This window comes from Natator depressus, chromosome 3, assembly GCF_965152275.1.
Source record: "Natator depressus isolate rNatDep1 chromosome 3, rNatDep2.hap1, whole genome shotgun sequence".
Classification (NCBI taxonomy): Eukaryota; Metazoa; Chordata; order Testudines; family Cheloniidae; genus Natator; species Natator depressus.
The window spans coordinates 70,139,291-70,161,292 of NC_134236.1; the positions used below are offsets into that span (position 1 = coordinate 70,139,291).

At 39.2% G+C, this 22,002-nt stretch overlaps 2 protein-coding genes across 10 annotated transcripts in view; one reads left to right on the top strand and one right to left on the bottom strand.

Annotated features, from left to right (window-relative positions):
• Positions 1 to 22,002, top strand: part of ANKRD6 (ankyrin repeat domain 6) — a 157,997-nt gene that overhangs the window by 133,280 nt on the left and 2,715 nt on the right. For 3 of the 6 annotated variants that reach the window (XM_074948105.1, XM_074948106.1, XM_074948104.1), the window contains 12 exons: positions 1,416 to 1,514; positions 4,622 to 4,720; positions 9,146 to 9,244; positions 11,195 to 11,293; positions 13,065 to 13,163; positions 13,395 to 13,472; positions 13,768 to 13,872; positions 14,224 to 14,361; positions 14,563 to 14,742; positions 17,109 to 17,261; positions 17,820 to 17,933; positions 19,834 to 20,161. In XM_074948105.1, coding sequence (XP_074804206.1) covers positions 1,416 to 1,514; positions 4,622 to 4,720; positions 9,146 to 9,244; positions 11,195 to 11,293; positions 13,065 to 13,163; positions 13,395 to 13,472; positions 13,768 to 13,872; positions 14,224 to 14,361; positions 14,563 to 14,742; positions 17,109 to 17,261; positions 17,820 to 17,933; positions 19,834 to 20,161 — 1,591 coding nt within the window. The remainder of the gene's footprint in view (positions 1 to 1,415; positions 1,515 to 4,621; positions 4,721 to 9,145; positions 9,245 to 11,194; positions 11,294 to 13,064; positions 13,164 to 13,394; positions 13,473 to 13,767; positions 13,873 to 14,223; positions 14,362 to 14,562; positions 14,743 to 17,108; positions 17,262 to 17,819; positions 17,934 to 19,833; positions 20,162 to 22,002) is intronic. The other 3 variants (XM_074948109.1, XM_074948108.1, XM_074948107.1) reach the window with 2 other exon arrangements.
• Positions 1 to 22,002, bottom strand: part of LYRM2 (LYR motif containing 2) — a 126,645-nt gene that overhangs the window by 92,591 nt on the left and 12,052 nt on the right. Inside the window, exons 4-5 of one of the 4 annotated variants that reach the window (XR_012638795.1) lie at positions 16,472 to 16,512; positions 13,293 to 13,663 (exon numbers count right to left, since the gene is read on the bottom strand). The exons of 1 other annotated variant lie outside the window; for it this stretch is intronic. The gene's annotated coding sequence lies outside the window, so the exon portion shown is untranslated. Of the gene's footprint in view, positions 1 to 4,003; positions 4,876 to 13,292; positions 13,664 to 16,471; positions 16,513 to 22,002 lie in introns of those variants that run through there. 2 more of the 4 variants (XR_012638796.1, XR_012638798.1) reach the window with 2 other exon arrangements.

Sequence of the window (22,002 nt, forward strand, 5' to 3'; positions counted from 1 at the left end):
GAGATATAGTCTCTTAGAGTTATTTCAGTTTAGGGGTTTTTGATTACTTTTTTTTTATTTTGGCTTTAATTTAAGGAAAGATGGAAGAGTTCAGACATATTTAAAATACTCAGTATTACCAACTCTTGCAATACTTGGTGTTTTTCTTAAGGTCTCAGATCCTGGAGCCATGTAAATATATGAGAATCTTAGCTTTTGTTTAAAAAAAATTCTAGCTTTCACAGTAGTGGAGAAAAGCTTGAAAACATGAGCCCTGAAGGCACAAAACACAGAAAAGAAATACAATTAACCCAAAATGTATTATTTTAAAAATCAGCCTCATGATTTTAAACCAATTTCATCATTTATTGGAGGCATTTTTGAATGCTTAGGGTTGGCAATACTGCTGTAAAAATTAATAATGTCTTCAATCTCACTAGAAAAAAACAGCCCCCTTAAGAACAATTTATAACTCACTTGCCAGTTGTCTAGCACCCTCTGTACGGGAACAAACTATTCAATTATTCAACTACCCCAATTATATTCAGTTATCTGGATCTAAATACTTGCAGTCAAGTATGACAAAAACATGGCAATCTTCACTTTTTAGTGTTTTATTATAGTCTGTCATTATCTGGTTACTGATTGTATCAGACAAGTCATTTTTGTGATTATTACTTCTTGCTGTCTCCAGACTTTCCTTTTCTGTACACATTCCACATTTCTTCTATTCATTTGTTTTGGCAAACACCATGTAGGTGAGCTGGACTGTACAGGATTCCCAGTCTGGGAAGCGAAAGGCTCTGACTGGTAATCAGAACCAGGTCTCCTGTATGGTACTGTGGAACGTCTTTTCTCTCTCACTGTGTGGCTGAGATCATGGAATTTGTTTCAGCACCACAGACTCAAAATAGCTGCAGAGAATGAACAAACAAGCACAAAGATAAGATCTTGGAAGACTGATGTAATGAGATACAACTAAGAGATCTTAATTCTATGCCCTTTTCTTCCCTAGATATTGTTGGTCCTTGGAAGTATGGAACCAAAATTAATGTTAAACTGGCTATCTAGTAATGCTGTAATATTTTTTAAACTAGGTGCTAAGTAACCCCCATATTGCATCTGGGATAGTCTTCTGGTGAGAAGTTGTAACAATGAGCTGTAGGTGTTTTCAGGAATTAAAGATAGTAAACTGTTAGTCTGCAATAGTAAACCATATAATGGTTCCATTACTCTTGGAAACCTTAATGATTGTAGTTTATTGGTATTGCTTTCAACAATAGCCAGTATTTGAATGGTATGTGTGATGTAAATATAGTTACAGTATATGGAATGTGTGTATGATATCTGTATAAAGTATGTGTATGTGTATATTTATATGGATTCAAAATTAGATGGGACAGGCACTGATTAAAATAAATTGCTTCTTTTTACAGGGTGATCAGACAGCCTTGCACCGGGCTACTGTTGTAGGAAATACAGATGTAATAGCAACTCTCATTCAAGAGGGTTGCGCTTTGGACAGACAAGACAAGGTAATGAGAAGACCTGTTGGATAATAACTGCACTGGACTGTAATATTATCATTCTTTGGAATATGCTGTTTAGAATTTATACTCTGGAGTAAACCATTTAATTTGAATTTAATAGCAATTATGCAGATAAGAAACCCCACTTCCCTTTGGAAATATACTCCTGTTTTACTTACATTTGACATAAGTAGATCATCTCTGAGCCAGGAGTCTGACTTTCTCCTCATGATGCTGATTGTTGGCAATATGATAAAGACCACAGGCTTCAAAGGAAACATTGGGAATCAGCCAGCTAGTGAGGCAGCGTGTAGTGCTACTAAGAAAACTTAGTTCAGTGGAGGCTGAGCAGTGCTGTTTGTTAAGCAAAGATACGAACTGAATGTCTGTGAAGGAACCATGTTGATACCTCTTCAGAGGTATCATTAGTTAGGGAGGGAATCATTTCTTTGTCATTTGCAACTGGAAGTCATTTACCTGATATAATCAGAGATGCTTCTGCCCAACTAAGTAATATATATGTGGCCAGACAGGGCAATAAAAAGTGCTGGTTGCTTAGCAACATAATGTACCACTACCCAGTCAAGTTGACTCCCAATATATTTCTAGACTGATCAGATAGAGAATCAAGTTAAATAGTACCCTGGGGGCAACAATACATAGGGTAGTGCTGCAATATTGATTCTCTAGGAAGTGCTTTGGACTGTAGAGAAAACATGAGCTAAGTAGGTCTATACGCGAAAGCTCATATTCTACTTCAGATTTTATTTAATCCACATTTTAGATAAGGCTATTAATAAAAGCCAATATCTACTAACCACACACACACACACACACTCTCTCTCTCTTTCTCTGCTTAGGTCAGAAGCTGAGTTCTAGGCTGTACATTTTAGAGGGAGACATCCAAAACTATAAAGCAAAAGCCTTCCATGGGGTTTGCTTTACTAGCCACCTGTATGAGGTTTCAGGAGAGTCTTCTCCCCAGCCCTTGAACTTCCTTGGTGTCTGCAGACCCAGCACGAAAATGAAAGCAAAAAGTCTGATAGGACCCTTACCCCTCTCCGGGATGCTATTTGGATACCCTTTTCACCCCCAGATCTTATTTTTTGCCTTCAGTCCTGTAGCACAAATGTATGTGCCCTGGTGAGAATTCACTGCATTTCTCAACTATGCACAGTGTAAAAACCCATTGCCATGTACGTATGGGGAAGGAAAGCAAGCCAAAATAGGGAAAGAATGGGTTAAAGAATATTTAGATAAATTATATATATTCAAGTCAGCAGGCCTGGTGAAATTCATCCTAAGGTACTTAAGGAAATAGCTGAGGCAATCTCAGAACCACTAGTGATTATCTTTGGGAACTCATGGAGGACATCTGAGGTCCCAGAGGACTGGAGAAGAGGAAACATAGTACCTAAGTTCCCCTAGCATTTAAAAGGGAAACAAAGAGGACCCAAGGAATTACAGACCAGTCAGCCTAGCTTTGATACCTGGAAAGATAACTGAAAAAAACTGTTAACCAATTTGAAAGCAAAGGATAGAGGATAATAGGGTTTAAGGAACAGTTATCTGGTTTGCTGTCAGACTGGGAGAGTATATCTATTGGGGTGCATAGGGGCCAGTTCTGGGTCTGGTACTAATCAATATTTTCATTAATGACTTGAATAATGAAGGAGAGTGTGTGCTTATAAAATCTGCAGATGAGACCAAGATGGGAGGGGTAGAAAGCATTTTGGAGCAGAGGATTAGAATTGAAAACAACCTTGACAAATTGGAGAACTGGTCTGAATTCAACAAGATTAAATTAAATAAAGACAAGTGCAAAGTACTACACATAAGAATGAAAAACAGCTACAAAATGGGGAATAACTGGCTAAGCAGCAGTACTGCCTGAAAAGGACCTAGGGGGTTACAGTGGATCACAAATTCAATATGAGTCAACAGTGTGATGCAGTTGCAAAAAAGAGGCTAAAATCATTCTGGGGTGTATTAACAAGAGTGTTGTATGTAAGACATGGGAGATAATAGTCCTACTCTACTCAGCACTTGTGAGGCCTCATGTGGAGTACTGTGTGCCATACTTTAAGAAAGATGTGGACAAACTGGAGAGAATCTAGAGAACAAGAAAAATGATAAAAGGTTTAGCAACCTGACCTATGAGGAAAGGTTAAAAAAACTGGGCATGTTTAGCCTTGAGAAAAGACTGAGGGGGGGGACCTAATGACAGTCTTCAGATATTTTAAGGGCTGGTATAGAAATGATGGTGATCAATTGTTCTCAATCTGCACTGAAGGGAGGACAAGAAGTAATGGACTTAGTATGCAGCAAGGATGATTTAGCTTAGATATTAGGAAAAACGTTCTAACTACAAAGTGCTGGAACAGGCTTCCAAGGGAGGTTGTGTAATTTCCATCACTGGAGGCTTTTAACAGATTGCACAACCTGTCACGGATGGTCTAGGCTTTCTTGGTCCTGTCTCAGTGTAGTGGGTTGGACTAGAGAACCTCTCAAGGTCCCTTCCAGCCCAGCATTTCTATTATTCTATATAAACACCACCACAGTCATCAGTTAAATCATACTGTATGGAACTTCATAGAGAATTCCCATCACCTTTTGTTCCAAATACAGGTCACTAAAGGACAATTCTTGATTAGCTGTTACTATCTTTAGGGCTTATAGTCTTTCTGTGACAGCCACTGGAAGACAAGTCAATCACAAACACATGAACAGGTCTAATTCTAACTGTTGAAAAGTAAACCATCTACATCATAGGCTGCAATTCCCACCATCTCTTGCAGACGAAAGGATGCCAACAAAGAAAAGCAATGGAGCACATACTGCACACATGTCAGTATAATGTTATGCTTGGTTAGGAACTCAGGGGTTGGTGAAGTAGAGGCAGGGAGGGTTGAAAGTAGGAGGATGCCCATGGAAGTTGTTTAAGCCTAGGTCTAGCATACATATGCCTATCCCCAAACAGAATTAGATAGCAAGAAAAGGGAAATGATTTTTAATGCCCAAAGAGGGGTACAGCACTTACATTCTGAATGTAACATTCCTGTATGTGTGGACACAACACCCTAAACTGCTGCTCTTGTGTGTGTGCTCTTCAGGATGGGAATACAGCGCTTCATGAAGCATGTTGGCATGGATTCAGTCAGTCTGCCAAACTGCTCGTTAAAGCAGGTGCTAATGTTCTTGCCAGAAACAAGGTGAGATGCATGTAGAAAGAGCTTTCAGTTCCGATGTAAAATGGCCGTTTCTCATTGGTGGTGATTTCTGGTAATGGCATTTCTCAACAGGTGGTGGTCTAGTTCCTCGTGGGATTTCTCATTCTCTTTGAATTAATTATGCCTGGATGATTCCACTGCAACCATGAGGAAATTTTGTATTGTGACAGCTGAAACAGGAGGAGCTCAGTAATACTTTGAATGATACATTAATTATGTCTGAAGAACACTGGAATTCTTAGAGAAACCTCTGCTGTGTCCTAATTTATATTGAGTGGATTCATTGTGATGGGCATGATTAAAATGAATATTAATTGAACTAATAGGGAAATAGCATTAAAATCCAATTTATCAGAAGTTACAGTCAAATGAATGCATAAACCACAAAAGAAGGAAAACCGTATATCTTTTGTTACAATGTTTCCATTAATGTACCAGGATTTAGTCTTGTTAAAAATTTGTGAGGAACTCCAAGTGTCTCTCTCTTTCTATTATAATATCTTATGAGCAATTCAGGAGAACTGAATATATGACCCACCAGAACTGCAAACAAGATATTTTATAACACAAACATAGAGTGCCAAGTGAGGAGTGTAAAATTATATCATAAATTGGTGCAATATACCGTGGCATAAACAATTTTGCTAAGATCAAAATGAAATACCCTTGGGAGATTTTTTTCCCCACTCACTAGTCAAAAGGTTAATGGAATAATCTGAAAACCAGCAAGGGGCAATATACGCTAAATTAAGGTTGGAAATGTTCAGCCAGTTGAGCAGTCAGATTTCATGGACATCACTATGTGTCGTTACAGGCAACAGGAATGTAGAGCTTCTATACTTGGTGCCACAAGTCCTCCTTTTCTTTTTGCGAATACAGATTAACACGGCTGCTACTCTGAGACCTTATTTTACCTTGTAATTTTCCTTTAAAAAATGTTCTATACAATTTCAGTAAACATGTCTATAAAACTATGAAATAAGCCAACAGTTCAAAAGAACTACAGTTGGTAAAACTAAACTATACAATGAATACTAACAGAGAAAAGAAGAGAGAAGAAAGGACACATGGGTATGAGTAAAACTACATACTATATTGACATTGGACAGGAACAGCCCCCATATGCAATCAGACTGTTTATGGTTACTTTGTAAACAAAATAATTTTATAATGCTGTTTCACTTGATTTATAGTATCCCTTCTTTTAGGCTTTGAGTTTGATTTCCAGATGCTCATATTTATGAATATTAGACATTCTTTAGATAACTCACATAGTTACAAATATCAGGGAATAGAACTTTTTCCAACATCCAGAACCATGGAAGAGTGAGTTAGTGTGTGTGTTAACAATATAAGAATTGCTGCTCTGTTTACTTGGGTGCCATGTGCATTAGAAGATTTTAACTAAAAGGATGAATGCTGCATAAAAGCTATGAATGATGCATAAACTGTAAGACATTCTGAGACAGACCTCTCTTAAAAAGTGTATGAATACAGTAGACTGGCAAAGGCACGCTGTTAGAACCCAAAGCGTAGCATGTCAGTGTTCAAACATGCACATGCCCTGCTTCTGCTTCCAAAGGAAATGAAGAATTTTCCTAACTTTACTTAACAATTCAATCTTATTTTCACTTAATCAAAGCTGGCTTCTTTGGATGCTTCTCAACTTCTTATGCTCCTGAAGATTCAACACAGTGATTCAAACAGCGTGACAAAATACAAAGCATAGCAGCAGTCAGGGTTTAGGCTCTGACAAGGTCCTGTTATAAACATTTTTCTACTAGGAAAAATCAGATTGCCTGACAGCCAGGACAACCTGACAAATGATAATTACTTATTGCCAGTCTACAAGCTGCTGACCTACACCTGAGAATCCAGGGTGTCTTACTGAATGACACATTACCCTGTGGAGGAGAATGGATTTGGCCTCTAGACTCAGTTAATTTATACAAGCTACCAAACAGCAGAAGAAATAGATTATTTGCCTACCCAGACTGCTACTTTATTTAATTCCTTCTCATGGTTAATTTCAGTTCATGTTGCATTTCAGGATAAGAGCATGTGGCTAATTATATATGCGTTCTCCCTATGGTACAGGATTGAACACAACTGCCATCCACTGATATTTATAAAGAGACAATGCTTAGAGGCTAGCTTTCATTTCCAGCCTTAAGTCAGTCCACCCAGGATTTTAAGTGCAGGTTAGGTTCAGATCAACAGCTTGCATTTGAGGGGAGAGACAATAACATACATACAACACAAGTGATTTCTGAAAATACTCCTTTCTTGATCCAAAATGTTAGGACAGACATATTTTCTTGTCTGGCAACCAAATTTGAGAGTCAGGTTGCTGTCTTCAGACAAGTTGGCTTAACAAAAAATCCTGAGTCTGATAAACATTATTCTGTGAGATCAGTACTAGGGTTTTTACATCCGTGAACAGTCTGTACCTTTCCGGTCATATTTAGGAGGCTGGGAAATCAGAAGTGTCTTTTTCCAAATCAGTACAACTTGAGTCCAGTTCCTGTCACTAAAGTCAATGGGAGTTTTGCCATTCAGTAGGAGCAGGAGCCAGGTCCACTCTTTGAGCTCTAAGTTCCCTGTGCTTCCTCTGTAATTTTTGTGAATTTCTACCAAAGTGTTGCAGCCTCATTTCTCTGCCTTGCTGCTCGAATTTACACTTCTAACAGATAATAATGAAAGAACTGTACAGGCTCTTCAGAGAATAACCCAAGGGAAAAAATCTCTTCATTTAACTTTGTTCAGAGAAAAAAAAATCTGTAATGCCTGCTACAGTTCAGAGACTTGTATTCAGAACTGCACTACACAGTAATGTTGAATCAAAGACTTAAGACTCCTCTAAGAGTTCTTCCAATTCAAAATGTGCAAGCGATGACTGGTGTTTGAGCAGTAGGTGAGACATGAAAAGGAGGATAATTGGGAGGAGAATGAAAAAGAAGCAGGGAGCCTGATAATGCCTAAAACCCTTTTACTTGAGCTGATCACATTTTCAGATCCAAGCAAACCTATTGCAGGCTCAACGACAAAGATCAACAAAACAAATATTCTAAGGACTTGTCTACATGTGTGTGTGGGTGTGTGCTTTTGGATTAAGTTTGTGCACATTAACAGCTGTGGAATAACTATTCCGAAATAATTGTATCCATACGGCTTTTACTACACACTTCCCTCTTAATCAGTGTGCACACGCAGCACTGACTTCTTTTGAAATAAGCTCTCAACATATCAGGCAGGTATCCCATGGTGCTTTTTCCTGCTGCTGGTCTCTATGTATTCTGGGATTTTTCTGATGGTGCACTATAGGATACCCTACCTGAAGCCACTAGAATTCTGTGACTTGGGGTTCACAGCAGCAGATTTCCAGGATTCCTTTCCTCGTCTCCCATGGTTCATGTCTTTTGCAAGTCAGCCCATTTCAAACTGCTGTCAGCCAGCATGGAGTGAAGCAATGCAGTGAGGGATACCATCGGAGGGACTGAAAAATTAATCTAGAATGCAGATGTGTCCACACAAACCTTCTTCTGCACTAACTTACTTCAAAATGAACTCAAGCCATTTTCAAAGTGGATTGTCCAATTTACACTAACTGGCCAGTTAATTTGAAAGAAGAATTGTGTCATGTGGACAGAGCCCATTTTATTGAAAAAACAAGCAAAAAATTGCAGTTAGTATGAAATAACCCTGCCTCACTGGTGTAGACAAGCCCTAAACTCTCAGGCCAACAAAACCCCTCAGCCCTTCAGAAGAATAAACACACAAACTTTTCCACATGTGAACTTCCACCTATAGCAAAACTCATCTTTGCTTTTCTCTGGACCCTTAGTAACTCACCAAGTTCTTTTCCTATTTCTGCCTGAAGACTTTCATGCATTGTAAATATACAAGCTCTCTACAAGCCTAAAACCATCACTCTGCCCCCATTATCTATACATGTGCTGATTTCCATAACTACCCTAATAGACTGGAAATAGCTTTGACCCTTGATTACCTAACAGACCACAGGAATTCAAACATACTTTCGTTCAGGAATTAAAGTACAAAGCCATGGAGCAGCATGTTTCTTTGTGCAAAGAAACAGGAATTACATTTATAAGACAAATGTAACCATGTGCATATTTACTCACACTGTACCCACAAACACGCACATATATGCATATGTGAGCTGACAGCCCCCCCAGGTGTAAACAGGAGAGCCGGGCATTCCATGAGGGATCCCGGGGTCTAGAATTCACTTCCACCTTTGTTTTGTCAGAGCACAGATGTGGAGACCTTCAATGAGACACACATTGTTTATTGAGATGGGGTGGTAGTGTTTGCTTGCTTTGTTTTTTGACTTATGTCCATTTTCTAAAGATGGCTTTTGTATTTTTCTGTCTCTTTCCTAAGGCAGGTAACACACCTCTGCACTTGGCCTGCCAAAATAGCCATTCCCAAAGTACTCGTGTTTTGTTACTTGGAGGATCTCAGGCAGATCTCAAAAATAATGTAAGCTTAAAAAATAAATTTTTTAAAATGATTATTCTGCTTCAGCTTGTGGAAATACAGCTTTCAAAATATCAATCTTTGCCTTTCTGTTTGTTATGAGGGCTGGGAGGAAAATAACAACTAAGTGACTAAACAGTGGGGTTTAAAAATGTTTTGTGATAAGACTAATGAAGGTGTTACTTATAACCGTTTTGAAGTGGGAGGGGGACAGAAAAATTAAAGATGTATACATTGTTTTCTGCTGTTACATGCACCTGAACGCAAGCTATCCTTGGTTGCTCATTTTGAAGACAGAAAATCATAGAATATCAGGGTTGGAAGGGACCTCAGGAGGTCATCTAGTCCAACCCCCTGCTCAAAGCAGGACCGATCCCCAATTAAATCATCCCAGCCAGGGCTTTGTCAAGCCTGACCTTAAAAACTTCTAAGGAAGGAGATTCCACCACCTCCCTAGGTAACGCATTCCAGTGTTTCACCACCCTCCTAGTGAAAAAGTTTTTCCTAATATCCAACCTAAATCTCCCCCACTGCAACTTGAGACCATTACTCCTTGTCCTGTCATCCGCTACCACTGAGAATAGTCTAGATCCATCCTCTTTGCCCCACCCGAATACTGTAATAGAAGTCTGCAGGTGGAGTCCTCCCCTGTGTTTGAAAAGTGGAAATCTTTAGAGGGTTCTGTAAGAGTCCAAGGAAATTCTTCAGAGACACTCCTTGGGAGGGGGGGCTTGTCTATCAAACCAAAGAACTTCACATGGTTTTGAATTTTCAAACTGCTTTCCTCCCTTTATTGGGGATCTGGCATAAAACAGGAACAAAACAAAACAAAAATTGGAGCCAGATATACCTGAGTTTAAACATAGCAAAGCCTGCAAAAGAGCACTGTACTCTAACTGCTTGAGGCCTTGCGTTTTGCATCCATTATAGAATTTCCAGCCCATGTCCAAGAGCTTTGTGAATTGTGTGTGTCTATATTGGTGACCCTGTTGTAGAAGGTCATACGAGTCCCATTTTAATTATGTTGAGATACTATAAAAAGTTCACATTAGTTTTGATTTCAGTAGAACCAACCAACTCATCTAGCACACATGCAATAAAAAGGCAACACAGAAATAGAAAGGGGCATTTCCTTGCCTTGACTGGAATTCACACCCCCGCTCTGGATATTGCTAAATCTTTCCAGCCATGATTATTCATTCTTTACCAAATAGCATGTGGTGTATTAGAACTGGCTTTTCAAAAAAGTCCCTAGGATATGCTACTTCCTGACCCCTCCTACCAGGCATAATTTCTCCACCACCTCTCCATCCACTTCCTCTACTAAGTAATTTTAGCATTGTGTGAAGCAAATGTTTTCCCCATTTGTTTCAGGTTGATAATGGTGTAGTGCTTGAGATGTGTTGAAGGTCTAGGGCAGTCAATACCCTTTCCAAGTTAACAGTGCTGGGGGGAGTGGATCAGCATTTATGTTGCACTCCCCATCAGTACCCAGCCTGAGCCAGAGAAGCTAATGATTCAACCAGTGGACCAAATTCGGTGATGAATCCTGGTCACATGCCACCTGAGGCATATTGCACATATGCTAAGAAGAAGTTAACAGTGCTGGCTATATATAAGGAACACAGGGCCAGAGCCTCAATGGAGCTTTGACAGTTTATACCAGCTGAAAATCTAGTTCGTAGCTTCCTTGAGATGCATCCTCTGCACTTCCCCATTGTACGATAACAGAAACAGTTGCTTGGTTTCACTGGCTTTCCATACAAATTCAGAGGTAAAAATATAAAGCAGCTAAGCCATTTGATCCCAAAAAACAATTAAATAAAGATGCTTCTATGTCATTCACCACATCTCCAGTTCAGTGTTAAATAGCTTACTTCATCCCCAAACACCCTGACAAGCATTAGCTTTTCTATTGCGACTACATGCTTAGAGCTTTATTTCTGTTTGCAGGCAGGAGATACCTGTTTGCACGTTGCTGCTCGTTATAATCACTTGCCCATCATTAGGGTACTCCTCAGTGCTTTCTGTTCTGTCCATGAAAAGAACCAGGTCAGTGCATGAACTATTCACTGCAGCCAGGCACCCTTTTTATAAGGCTAATAACTGAAATGAGGGACCATTGATCACATATGGGGCCCACTGTAAATACTCCCTTTTAATGTTCATTTCACTGTAATCTAAAGATACCTGGGCTTTCTAAGAATAGCCTTAAAGAAATGGGGTGCCTGTGGTTTGTTATCATTTCAGAACATGTTGCTGCATTTACATTTCTAATTTATAACATTTTCTATTTATTATGCTATATAGAAATATATTTCTGGTTTTTTTTTTAAATGGGAAACAGGAGTGAACTAGTGGTTAGAGCAGATTGTGATCACTAGGAGTGATCACACTGGGCAAGACACTTCACCTCTTTGTGCCTCAGTTTACTCCCCGGTAAAGGAGGGATCATAATATTACCTGCCTCACAGAAGTGTAGTGAGGCAGAACTGATTAATGTTTGTAAGGCGACTTATGATGCTACATAAATTACATTTTTATTAACATTTTGTGGTATATTCTCTATTTGTCCAGTCCTTATTGCTTTAGTGGGAAGCAAAAACATGGAAAATTCAAGGAAAACTTGTGTTAAATACAAAGGAATGATTAAGCTACATGAGGATTAACCATCCAGGTTTATTTTACAGGGGAAACAAGTGAATGCTGCCCCAACTGAACAGCTTAGCTGGGTGGTACAACAGAATGGATTAGTGCATTTAAAAAAAATGTACTAAATCTGCTAAGGAAAATAAATTATATGGTACTTTACAAACTAATGTTACTGAGACACTTTCCGTATAGGCATAGTGCAGGATCATACTTATGTTTTCTGATTTGTATGTACAATGTTTTTCAAATGGAAAATATTACAGCAAATTGAATGGGTTTCAGCCAAATTAAATTGGCTATGCAATTTCATACATTAATATGCAGTATTGTTTAGGGGGATGAATTTAGTTGCTTGTGAGTTACTGAGTGATGATATTGACTAGGATTAGCATGGTACAAGCAGAAACCATTCTGCCTGTACTCCACAATATTACCCAGACAGCCTAAAGCTGACCTGTAACATATCTGTCTTCAGTCCCAGATTCTCCTAAATTGTTGCTGGCAAGCATATGTTATCTGTGTTGCATGTGTTCAGTGGTACCAAAGTTGTTTTTCATTTGTACTTGCAATACATGTCCAAAGGTGAGGTGAATGCTCTAGTGCTCTGACCATGTATATATTGTGTAGTCACTTAGGTTGCTATGTTCTAAGAGTTGTTTTAAGAAACATCAACATATCAAGTAAAAAACAAACTGTCTTGTTGCAGTTTATCCAAGATCATTTTCCAGCTTGTCAAGCTCAAGAAGTGGCTCGTATGTTCATAACACCAGGGCATCGAAGTCCAGATAATCAAACCTATAAAACTGTCACAGAGATGAGGATACACTATAACATTCTGCCCTCAGCAATGTTGCACCCCTGCATTTGAGGACAGATTTGGGCCAAGCGCTTTTGGGTCTCCAACATAATTTTCCTCTGTGAGCATATTCACATGGATCAGTTAATTTAATAGGAATATGGCTAATCCCAACCCAAGCTGCCTTCCTCAAAATGATGTGATTTAGCCCAAATCTTAGTCTGCCTCTCTGTTGATCAGCCCTTATTAAAGTTCAGTTCATGTAACTACATTTGGACCTATTGAACCATAAAGGGGCACAAAGAAACTGGAAATGCAGTACATACAAATCAAAGATGTCTGCTAGCATGTTGTATTCTACTTTGTAAATTTCAGGCTGGAGATACTGCACTTCATGTAGCTGCTGCTTTAAATCATAAAAAGGTGGTCAAACTCTTACTGGAAGCAGGGGCTGATGGGTCAATTGTCAACAATGTAAGTACAGGTAGAATTACTTTGATTCTTTATCATAATGTTTCAAAGATATTTTCTGCAGATTTTTCAAATGTTGGCTGATAATATTTAGACATTACCTGTTAAGTAAATTAAATGCTTGATTATTTTATACAAACACACACACAACTCTTTGACGTTAGGGGAGATATTTCAGAAATTTATTTTTTTGATGCTAGTTGAAGGAAATAATGTATTTTTTTTTCTTTTCAGGCAGGTCAGACTCCTCTAGAGGTTGCTAGACAGCACGATAACCCTGACGTTGCTCTTCTCCTTGCTAAGGCACCACAGGTACATTATAAATGTCTTTATTAGTAACAAACCCCAGAGCACCCTTTGGCAGGAATGTTCTTGGATAGCTCTTGGAGCGCACAAACAGCTGCAGTTGGGTTCCAGTGTTGCTAGGGTTCCACCGCCTTAAATGCCCACTTGTGCACTGATGTGCAGGGCAAATTAGAAGAATGTGTCCCCCTAAAAAGGCTCTGTGGGATAGCAAATAAATAAGCTTGTCTCATTACCCAGTTTTTGTAATAGGACAGTGGAAAAAGTGATGATGTTATTGATTGGAAATGCCTCCTTGCTTCAGGTCTTACGCTTTAACCGTGGAAGAAGCCTTAGAAAGAAGAGAGAAAAACTCAAGGAGGAAAGACGAGCTCAGTCTGTACCAAGAGATGAGGTGGTGCAGAGTAAGGTACAGCCAAGCATTTCCAGCTTAATGTGTTAAAAGGCAGGGAAGTCTGACCTAGCGATTACAATAAAATCCTTCAGTACTGAATTCACCTTTTGTGTAGCTGTGCAGCAGGCACCTGGAGAAACACACAGGTCCCTGACTGCAACCAATCCTATATGAGTTTCCAGCTTTATCATTCTTAGGGATGCTCAGAGCAAGGTATACTGTTAACCCTGGCCAGCGCAGTGCATCTTGCATGGCTGTTGAAGACCCTCTGGTGGTGATTCTCTATGCACTACTGTGCAAAACAACTTAAAATTAGGGATGTAGCAAAGACAAGCCCTCACAACTCCCTATCTCTGTTTTAAATAGGGCAGTGTGTCAGCTGCTGAGGATACTCACAGCAGTGACCAGGTGCCTCAGAAGAAAGGAGATCTGAAAGATGAACCACGGTCAACTTCACCAGAGCCCAAAGGAAAGAATAACAAAAAGAAAAAGCCCAGAGAAAAGGTACCAATAAATTTAAAGTAACAGAGAGGGACTACTGTTAAACAATACAGAGTTCCCATCTCCTAGCAAAGGGGTAAGTACACCATCTCTCCAGCCTTCCGGTCTGAGACAGGAGTCAGCTAATTTTCTCAGATTCCAAGCAGCAGTCATTTATTGGGTTGGTTTTTTTTTGTAAATTGGGGAATGTTGTGTGTGTTTCAGATTTCAGCACTCTCAGACCCTGCTTCACCAGCTGACCAGCAGACACTCCCTGGTCCGCAGCAGAGCTTACCTAAGCATCGTAGAAGTAAACATCGTTGCTCATCTCCACCACCCCCACATGAGTTCAGAGCCTACCAGCTTTACACACTGTATCGTGGAAAGGATGGTAAAGTAATGCAGGTAAACAAGCTATCACAATCAAAAATCAGTGAAGTACAAGTGCCAACTGGGATTTGAGCACAGTTAGGAAATGAAACAGAGATGGCCTCTATGTTTTCAAGGGTATTATGTTGTTAATTCTTCAGTTTGCTGTATGGGATTCACCAGTATTTTAGAATGAAGCCTGGCAACAGTAAGTTGGTTTTATGCATACCATGTGGTGTATGTTTAAGAGGTTTTGATAAATGAAGCATTTTCTATTTGTAGACAAGGTGCACACAATGATTGAAAATGACACTAGAACCTTGCAAGTTTCCACTTTGGAATGTTATTACCTATTTCCAGTAGCAAAAGCTAGAAGCTCTATAAATGAAAAGAAATGCACAATCTCTGCCCAGTTTACAGTCCAAACAGAAAGCCTGAATACGTGCAATACCTTTATGTTTCAGTTTCTTCTCTTTACTAAATTGTGTCTATTGGAGTTCAAGAATTACTAGAGGCTGGGTTTAACATACCATTGCCTCTTTTTGACCTGTAAGGTTAGCCAAAATTCAGGGTCTTGCAAGCTGTTTCCCTAAGAAGAAATTGATGTCAGGTATTTCTTTGATACAATCCTGCTTACTTACAAATAATGAACAAAGACCTTTCTCTGTGAACACAAGAAGAATTAAACAGGCTTGCTGCTTGCTTGGGTCTCCTTCTGTGGTGTTTCTCCTACTTTTTCTCAGACATGTCCCTCTACTAAAACAATATGCAGCAAAGCCCCTGAACCCATCTAGTTCTAATTCCTGAACAGCCTCCTATGTGTTTTTGTGTTGGGTAGAAGCTCCTATTGTTTCAGCTACTTGGTTCCATAAAGATGCTTTAATAGCTTCTTTACAACTATCTTAAATGAATGGTGATGGTTATGCCCCTCCCCAATTTCACTGAGATTGAACTTAACCCATATGAAATAGAGCAGATTGGTTAGTGAACAGGGAACACCAAACCACATAAACTCACTGCACTTCAGACACTGTAATTTGCTAACCTCGTGAATATGCAATGGATATTCCACCCATTTGTTTGACTTAGTATAGTTCCCCTAAATGTGAATCTGCAAATATTCACTTAAAGCCATTTTTAGAACAACACAAAAGCATGCAATAAATTATCAAGTGATTCCCCTATTGAAATGTAAGCGACTTTGATCTGATGGGTCTATTCCATCTAACTACTGCTGCTTTTATGCATTTTGTACCAAGACACATTCAGGAAAGCAGTGCTTCCCATCTCTGAATCTGAACATAAACCTTTATTCTCCCTTGCTGCACTTGGGGAATCGTATATATCAGAAGGTAGGATGGAATTTAACGGAAACTGAAGAGCATCTATTGCAGACCTCATATACTCTGTTGCCATGATGGCCGGAGGCCTCAAGAAGTAGAAACTTTGGAGGAAGGATTGGAAAATTCCAGAGCCGAGCACAATGAGGACTATTCTGATGTTAGATGTGGGATTCAAGAAAGAAACCTGAGGCAGAATTGTTATTTTATTTATTTAATTATTTCTATGGTAGTGCCCAGGAAGAGCTGGGCAATTTCTATACGTTCAATAAGGGATGGTTCCTGCTGCCCCAAGAATCCCTCAGTCTAAGGACAGAGGTAGGGAAAGGTTAAGGGGGAAAGGAACAAGAAGTAAGGATCTGCATACATGTCAGTTACATTTACTTATAGGCAGCATGGCATGAGTGGGGCTTTGAGAGACTTACATTTGGACATAGCAGGGTTCTTGCCGATGAGCTCAGGGAGGCTGCAAGGAAGAAGGCAAAGAGATGTGTGTGAGAAGTTGCCAGCAGACAGGTGAGGATGAGAGGAATGCTAGTGCAGCGAAGGGGGTTATGCAATGATATATATGGGATTTTAAATTGCAATTGAAGGAAACTGAGCAAAATGTTCAGGTTAAAGAAAAGTCAGAAGCCAAAGCAAATCAGTTTTATAGCATCAAAAGCAAAAGAACACCCCAAAACCAACAACTCCCCTCCCCAATTTTACAGCGTCGTTAAGAATCATAACGTTAGGTCTCAGGCCCCAATCCTGCAATTGGATTTGCAAGATGGATCCTTGTTACCCATCTGGAGTCTCAGTGAAGTCAACAGTGCTCTATGCAGATCAGATTGCAGAACCCCAGCCTAAATCACTCCCAAACAAAATATACTTCATATATTTGTTTCCTTCTTCATGCAGGCCATGAGAGGTTATCAGGACAGTAATACAGTACCAAAGCAGATTAGCTAAGGTGGCAGGAAGTTCAATTATAGAAGAAGTAGTGAAAATTTACTGACTGTTTGAGTGTTAATAGGACAGAGGGATAAAATCAAGCTATTTTGCTATTCCTTGTGCTCTCAGGCCCCAATAAATGGATGTCGTTGTGAGCCACTGATTAATAAACTGGAGAATCAGCTGGAGGCAACCGTGGAGGAGATAAAAGCTGAGTTTGGGACAGTGCAGGATAAGATGAATATCAAGCTGGGCCAGATGGAAAACAAAACTCAACATCAAGTAAGAAAATGGTCCAGGGATATGCTATTAATGTTAGAAACATGGTTAAGTCTCAGTAAATATTTTCATTTTCATTGTGTGTGTGTGTGTATATGTATATATAAATAAATCTAATTCACACCTGTGACCTTTAAACTATGATGTTCCACCGGGAGATCTATTGTTACAAGCCAGAGTCCTGAGAAGAATAATAGTTAAAATAAACTGTACAGGTGACCTTCTGTGCTCACTTTGCATAGTGAATCAGAACTGGTTAGCTTCACTTTTAGGGTCTGATAGACTAAAGACAATGCTGCAGCTGTTGGGATTCAATGAAGGGAATGTTTAAAATTATCATGCTTTAAATTTCAGTGAAAACAAGTTTTTAATTACTTTTAATTGTACAGCTTCGTGAGTGTCCCTTCCCCATCCCCCTTCTTGTAAGCAAGTTCTAATACTAGTTGATACTCTTCCTAGAAATGAAGGGTGAGAGTCAAAAGATTCATGATAATTTATCAGATGTACACTGATTTTTTCCTAACGTGGTCTTTTGAACTGAGCTTTTGTGTTCTACCACAGCTCCGTGTTTTAGATAAGTTAATGGCTGAGAGGCTGTCTGCAGAGAGAAGAGAGTGCCTTCATCGCCTTCAACAGCACGCTGAACTCGAAAAAACTGAGGGAGAGAAACAGCAGGTATGGGAGGAACAACTGTTCCACACAATTAACATAAATAAATAGCAGTAAGGGATGGATTAGTTGAAAGTTTGGTTCCAGTAAGCAGTGAAACGTCTGGATGCTTATCTGGCCCTCTGAAATATTTGAAGTGGACTTTAAAAGGTTATTTTGGTGGGACTGGGGAGTTTCCAGAAGTCAGGAAGGTAAAATCTGGTCTGAGCTCTGACAACTTAGGGTTGGGTGTATGGAAACTTTTAACAAAGACTTCTTTTCCTTAAAATAATCAGTAGAAGTTTTAACAACACACAGCATTTTGAAAATTTGACTCAAGAACATCCCTTTCAACTTTTACTCTCTTGATCCTGGTGGTCATTTTATTAGTTCTTCTGTCACCAGAGTGTCTTTTGGATAGACCAAGCGTGATTTTTTAATGTACAATTTTTTTTAAAGGAATTTTAAACCTGCTTTCTACAACCTAAAAAGGATACTCTACTTTTTCCTCCTTAGGTGATCTTTTCACTGTACGCTGAGACGATCCCCTTCCTCAAACACTCTTTTCCTTGATCTGTCTCTGCCCTCTTCCTCTGAAAAACACTTTCATGGAGAGAGGCAGAAGACTGCAGTCCCTTCCCTGTAGCATTATGGCAATACCACACTTTTCCCAAATTGAGCATTGCTGCAAATAAGCCACTATTACTTAGATTTATTTCTTTAACAGAATACTGGAACAGATATTGTTGTCCTCTAGCAGATACCCATCTGCTGTTTTGAATCTCTCTCTTGGGTACAAACTCCCCACAAACATGCTAGTAACGTTCTACTTGCACACTCACCCAGGGCTAGTAACTCTCTTTTGATAGGGAAGTAAAAACTAGGTATTTTCATTATGAAAATCCCAGTAAGAGTAGAAAAATGCATTTCGTACCTGTACTGGTAGATTTTCATGACACAACTTTGCAAAGCTGCCATAAACAAGAATAGGGGCGTCATATTAAAATAACTACTGCCCAGATATGCCTATGGAGACAGGGATGATCATTTAATCTGTTGATCTCTCTCTCATTCCCAAAACCACTTTATCCAGAGGACGTACTTCTGAGGCAGAAATAACAATTAGAGCTGCCCAACGCTTTATAGCAAGAGGCCTGGGTATCAAACTGTCTTCTCTACCTGCTGGTCTCTGAGCCTTCTCCATGAAGACTGAAGAAACCTCAGTCTTCTAATACTCCAAAAGAAAGAGTGATCCATAACAGGCAATCTGAATTATACTTAACAAGCATAATATATATTCTTGTTCTATTAGGGCCTGATTCAATCAGTGGAAAGACTCCCATTGAAGTCAATAGATTTTGGCTTATGTCCTTACCCAAACAGTTTACTAAGGGTCTGTTATTTGCATGGCACAAAGTCACAGTGCCACATAAATAACAGGCAAACTGAAGTATACAGGGACTGTTCTTTCTATATAATTCAGTTCTTACTGAATTTTTAAAATGTTCATCAGCAAATGCCCTCTAATACTAAGCATTTTTATAACCTGAAAACCAGCAGTTGATTGTAAGTGACTGTGTTATCTGTTCTTCTAGCACAAAAACAAGAGAAGCACAGAAATCAGAGGTGGCACCATTGTCCCCAAAAACCCAATAGTGTTTGATCTGGACTTTTTTCTCCTAAAATCTGTTAGCTCTAATCACTGTCTTGCATAACTGTAACATCCGTATATAAATGTTGTTTATGCCACTAGAAAATTACCATTTACTGTGATGTGTAGTGATTGTCAGCGAGGGCTGCTGTTGTAAACAGTAACTTTACTATGGCACAGGCACATTATAGCGAGCTCCATCGTAGATGGACTGAAGATTGTACCTGGAGTAATACATACTGACTTAAAATCTGGCAAAAAATTTTTCTTTCACAGATTTCCTTGGTGGATGAATTGAAAACCTGGTGCATGTTAAAGATTCAGAATCTGGACATGAAGCTTTCTGGAGATTCTAGATCTTCAAGACCAAAATCAACTCTGTCCACTTGTGAGTCCCTCACTGAGACCCTGGATACAGAGAACCTCCATAGTGCCAAGGACTGTAAAACCAACCAGAGCCCACTACAGTCAGAGGACTCACAGCAGCATTCCTATATCACACTTCAAAATAGTCTCTCAGAAGACATGGGAAGGAGTAGAGTCCAGACATCAGAACAAAGCTTTGGAACGCATTATTTTGCTGTTGAACAAGACACTGCATCAGGTATAATCTTGTTAGACATTTAGCTGTAGTTTTCAAAGGCATGTGCTGATTCACAGGGGAATAAAAATGCCAAGATTACTTAACTTCAGTGGTATGCTTTCCTTCCAGTCATCAATACCCCTCTTCCCCCATCTCCATACATTCTGGTTAAAACCTGTTGCCTCCTTCAAGGCAACCACTAAAGTTTCAGGGCTTAGTTGGCAGGAATTTACCTTATCTTATTATATTTTTCTTGGCAAATCCTCAGCTGGTGAAAATAGATGTAGTTTCTACCACTTTCAGGGACAGTGGAGGGCTGGGTTTTCTCCCAACCCAGGGTCTTACATGTAAGAGTGCACTAAACTGTCAAGTTTCCATTAAATCAGCTATATTGTATTTGTTTTATTGGTGCATGGACCTTATCCCCATATGTATAAACTATTCTTTTATGGTTTATCTGTCCTAACTCCACACACCCTTCTTCCTTTTTTCTCCCTTGATGATCACCATAGGAGTACATTCCATTCTTGAAGAACATATGGTTTTCTGATTCTAATATTACTGAATGAACAGCTTGCTAAGCATAGTCCTACTAGCACACACTAACCTAAAGACCAAAAGCCTGATCTCTGTGATGTCTGATCTTGCTGGCCTACAGAAAAGGCATCCTATGATCACGCCTCAATTTACGTTCTCGGGCAAGTAGGCTGCATTTTCTTTGAACAAATGTGTGTAAGTCAAGTCACTAGCCTGTGCATTTATCAATAGGAAGAAGTGATATATGTAGGGCTGTCAAGCGATTAAAAAAATTAATTGCACTGTTAACACTAGAATACCATTTATTTTAACTATTTTTGGATGTTTACTACATTTTCAAATTATTAATTTAAATTACAACAGAATACAAAGTGTACAGGGCTCACTTTATATTTTTTATTACAAATATTTGCACTGTAAAAAACAAAAAAATTTCAATTCTACCTCATACAAGTACTGTAGTGCAATCTCTTTATCATGAAAGTTGAACTTACAACTGTAGAATTATGTACAAAAAAACTGCATATAAAAATGTAAAACTTTAGAGCCTACAAGTCCACTCAGTCCTACTTCTTGGTCAGCCAGTCACTCAGACAAACAAGGTTGGTTACAATTTGCAGGAGATGATGGGTTCTTCTTGATAATGATCCAAAGCAGTGTGGACTGACAAGTTCATTTTCATCATCATGAGTCAGATGCCACCAGTAGAAGGTTGATTTTCTTTAATGTGGAAACTACAGAACCCAAACTATCATAAGAGTGTTGCTCTTTTAAGATTTCTAAAAGCATGCTCCACACCTCATTCCTCTCAGATTCTTCAACTGTGGGTTGAGTGCTGTAGCTATTTTTAGAAATCTCACATCAGTATCTTCTCTGTGTTTTGTCAAATCTGCTGCGAAAGTGTTTTTAAAAAGAACATGTGCTGGGTCATCAGCCGAGACTGCTAGAACATGAAATACATGCAGAATGTGGGTAAAACAGAGCAGCAACCATACAATTCTCCCCTTAAGGAGTACAGTCACAAATTTAATTGACTTTTTTTTTTTAAATGAGCATCATCAGCATGGAAACATGTACTCTGGAATGGTGCCGAAAGCATGAAGGGGCATAGGAATGTTTAGCATATCTGGCATGTAAATACCTTGCAACGCCGGCCACAAAAGTGCCCTGTGAACACCTGTTCTCACTTTCAGGTGACATTGTAAATAAGAACCAGGCAGTGTAAAGAAACTTGTTTGTCTTAGCAATTGGCAGAATAAGTAGTAGGACTGAGTGGACTTGTAGGCTCTAAAGTTTTACACTGTTTTGTTTTTGAGTGCAGTTAT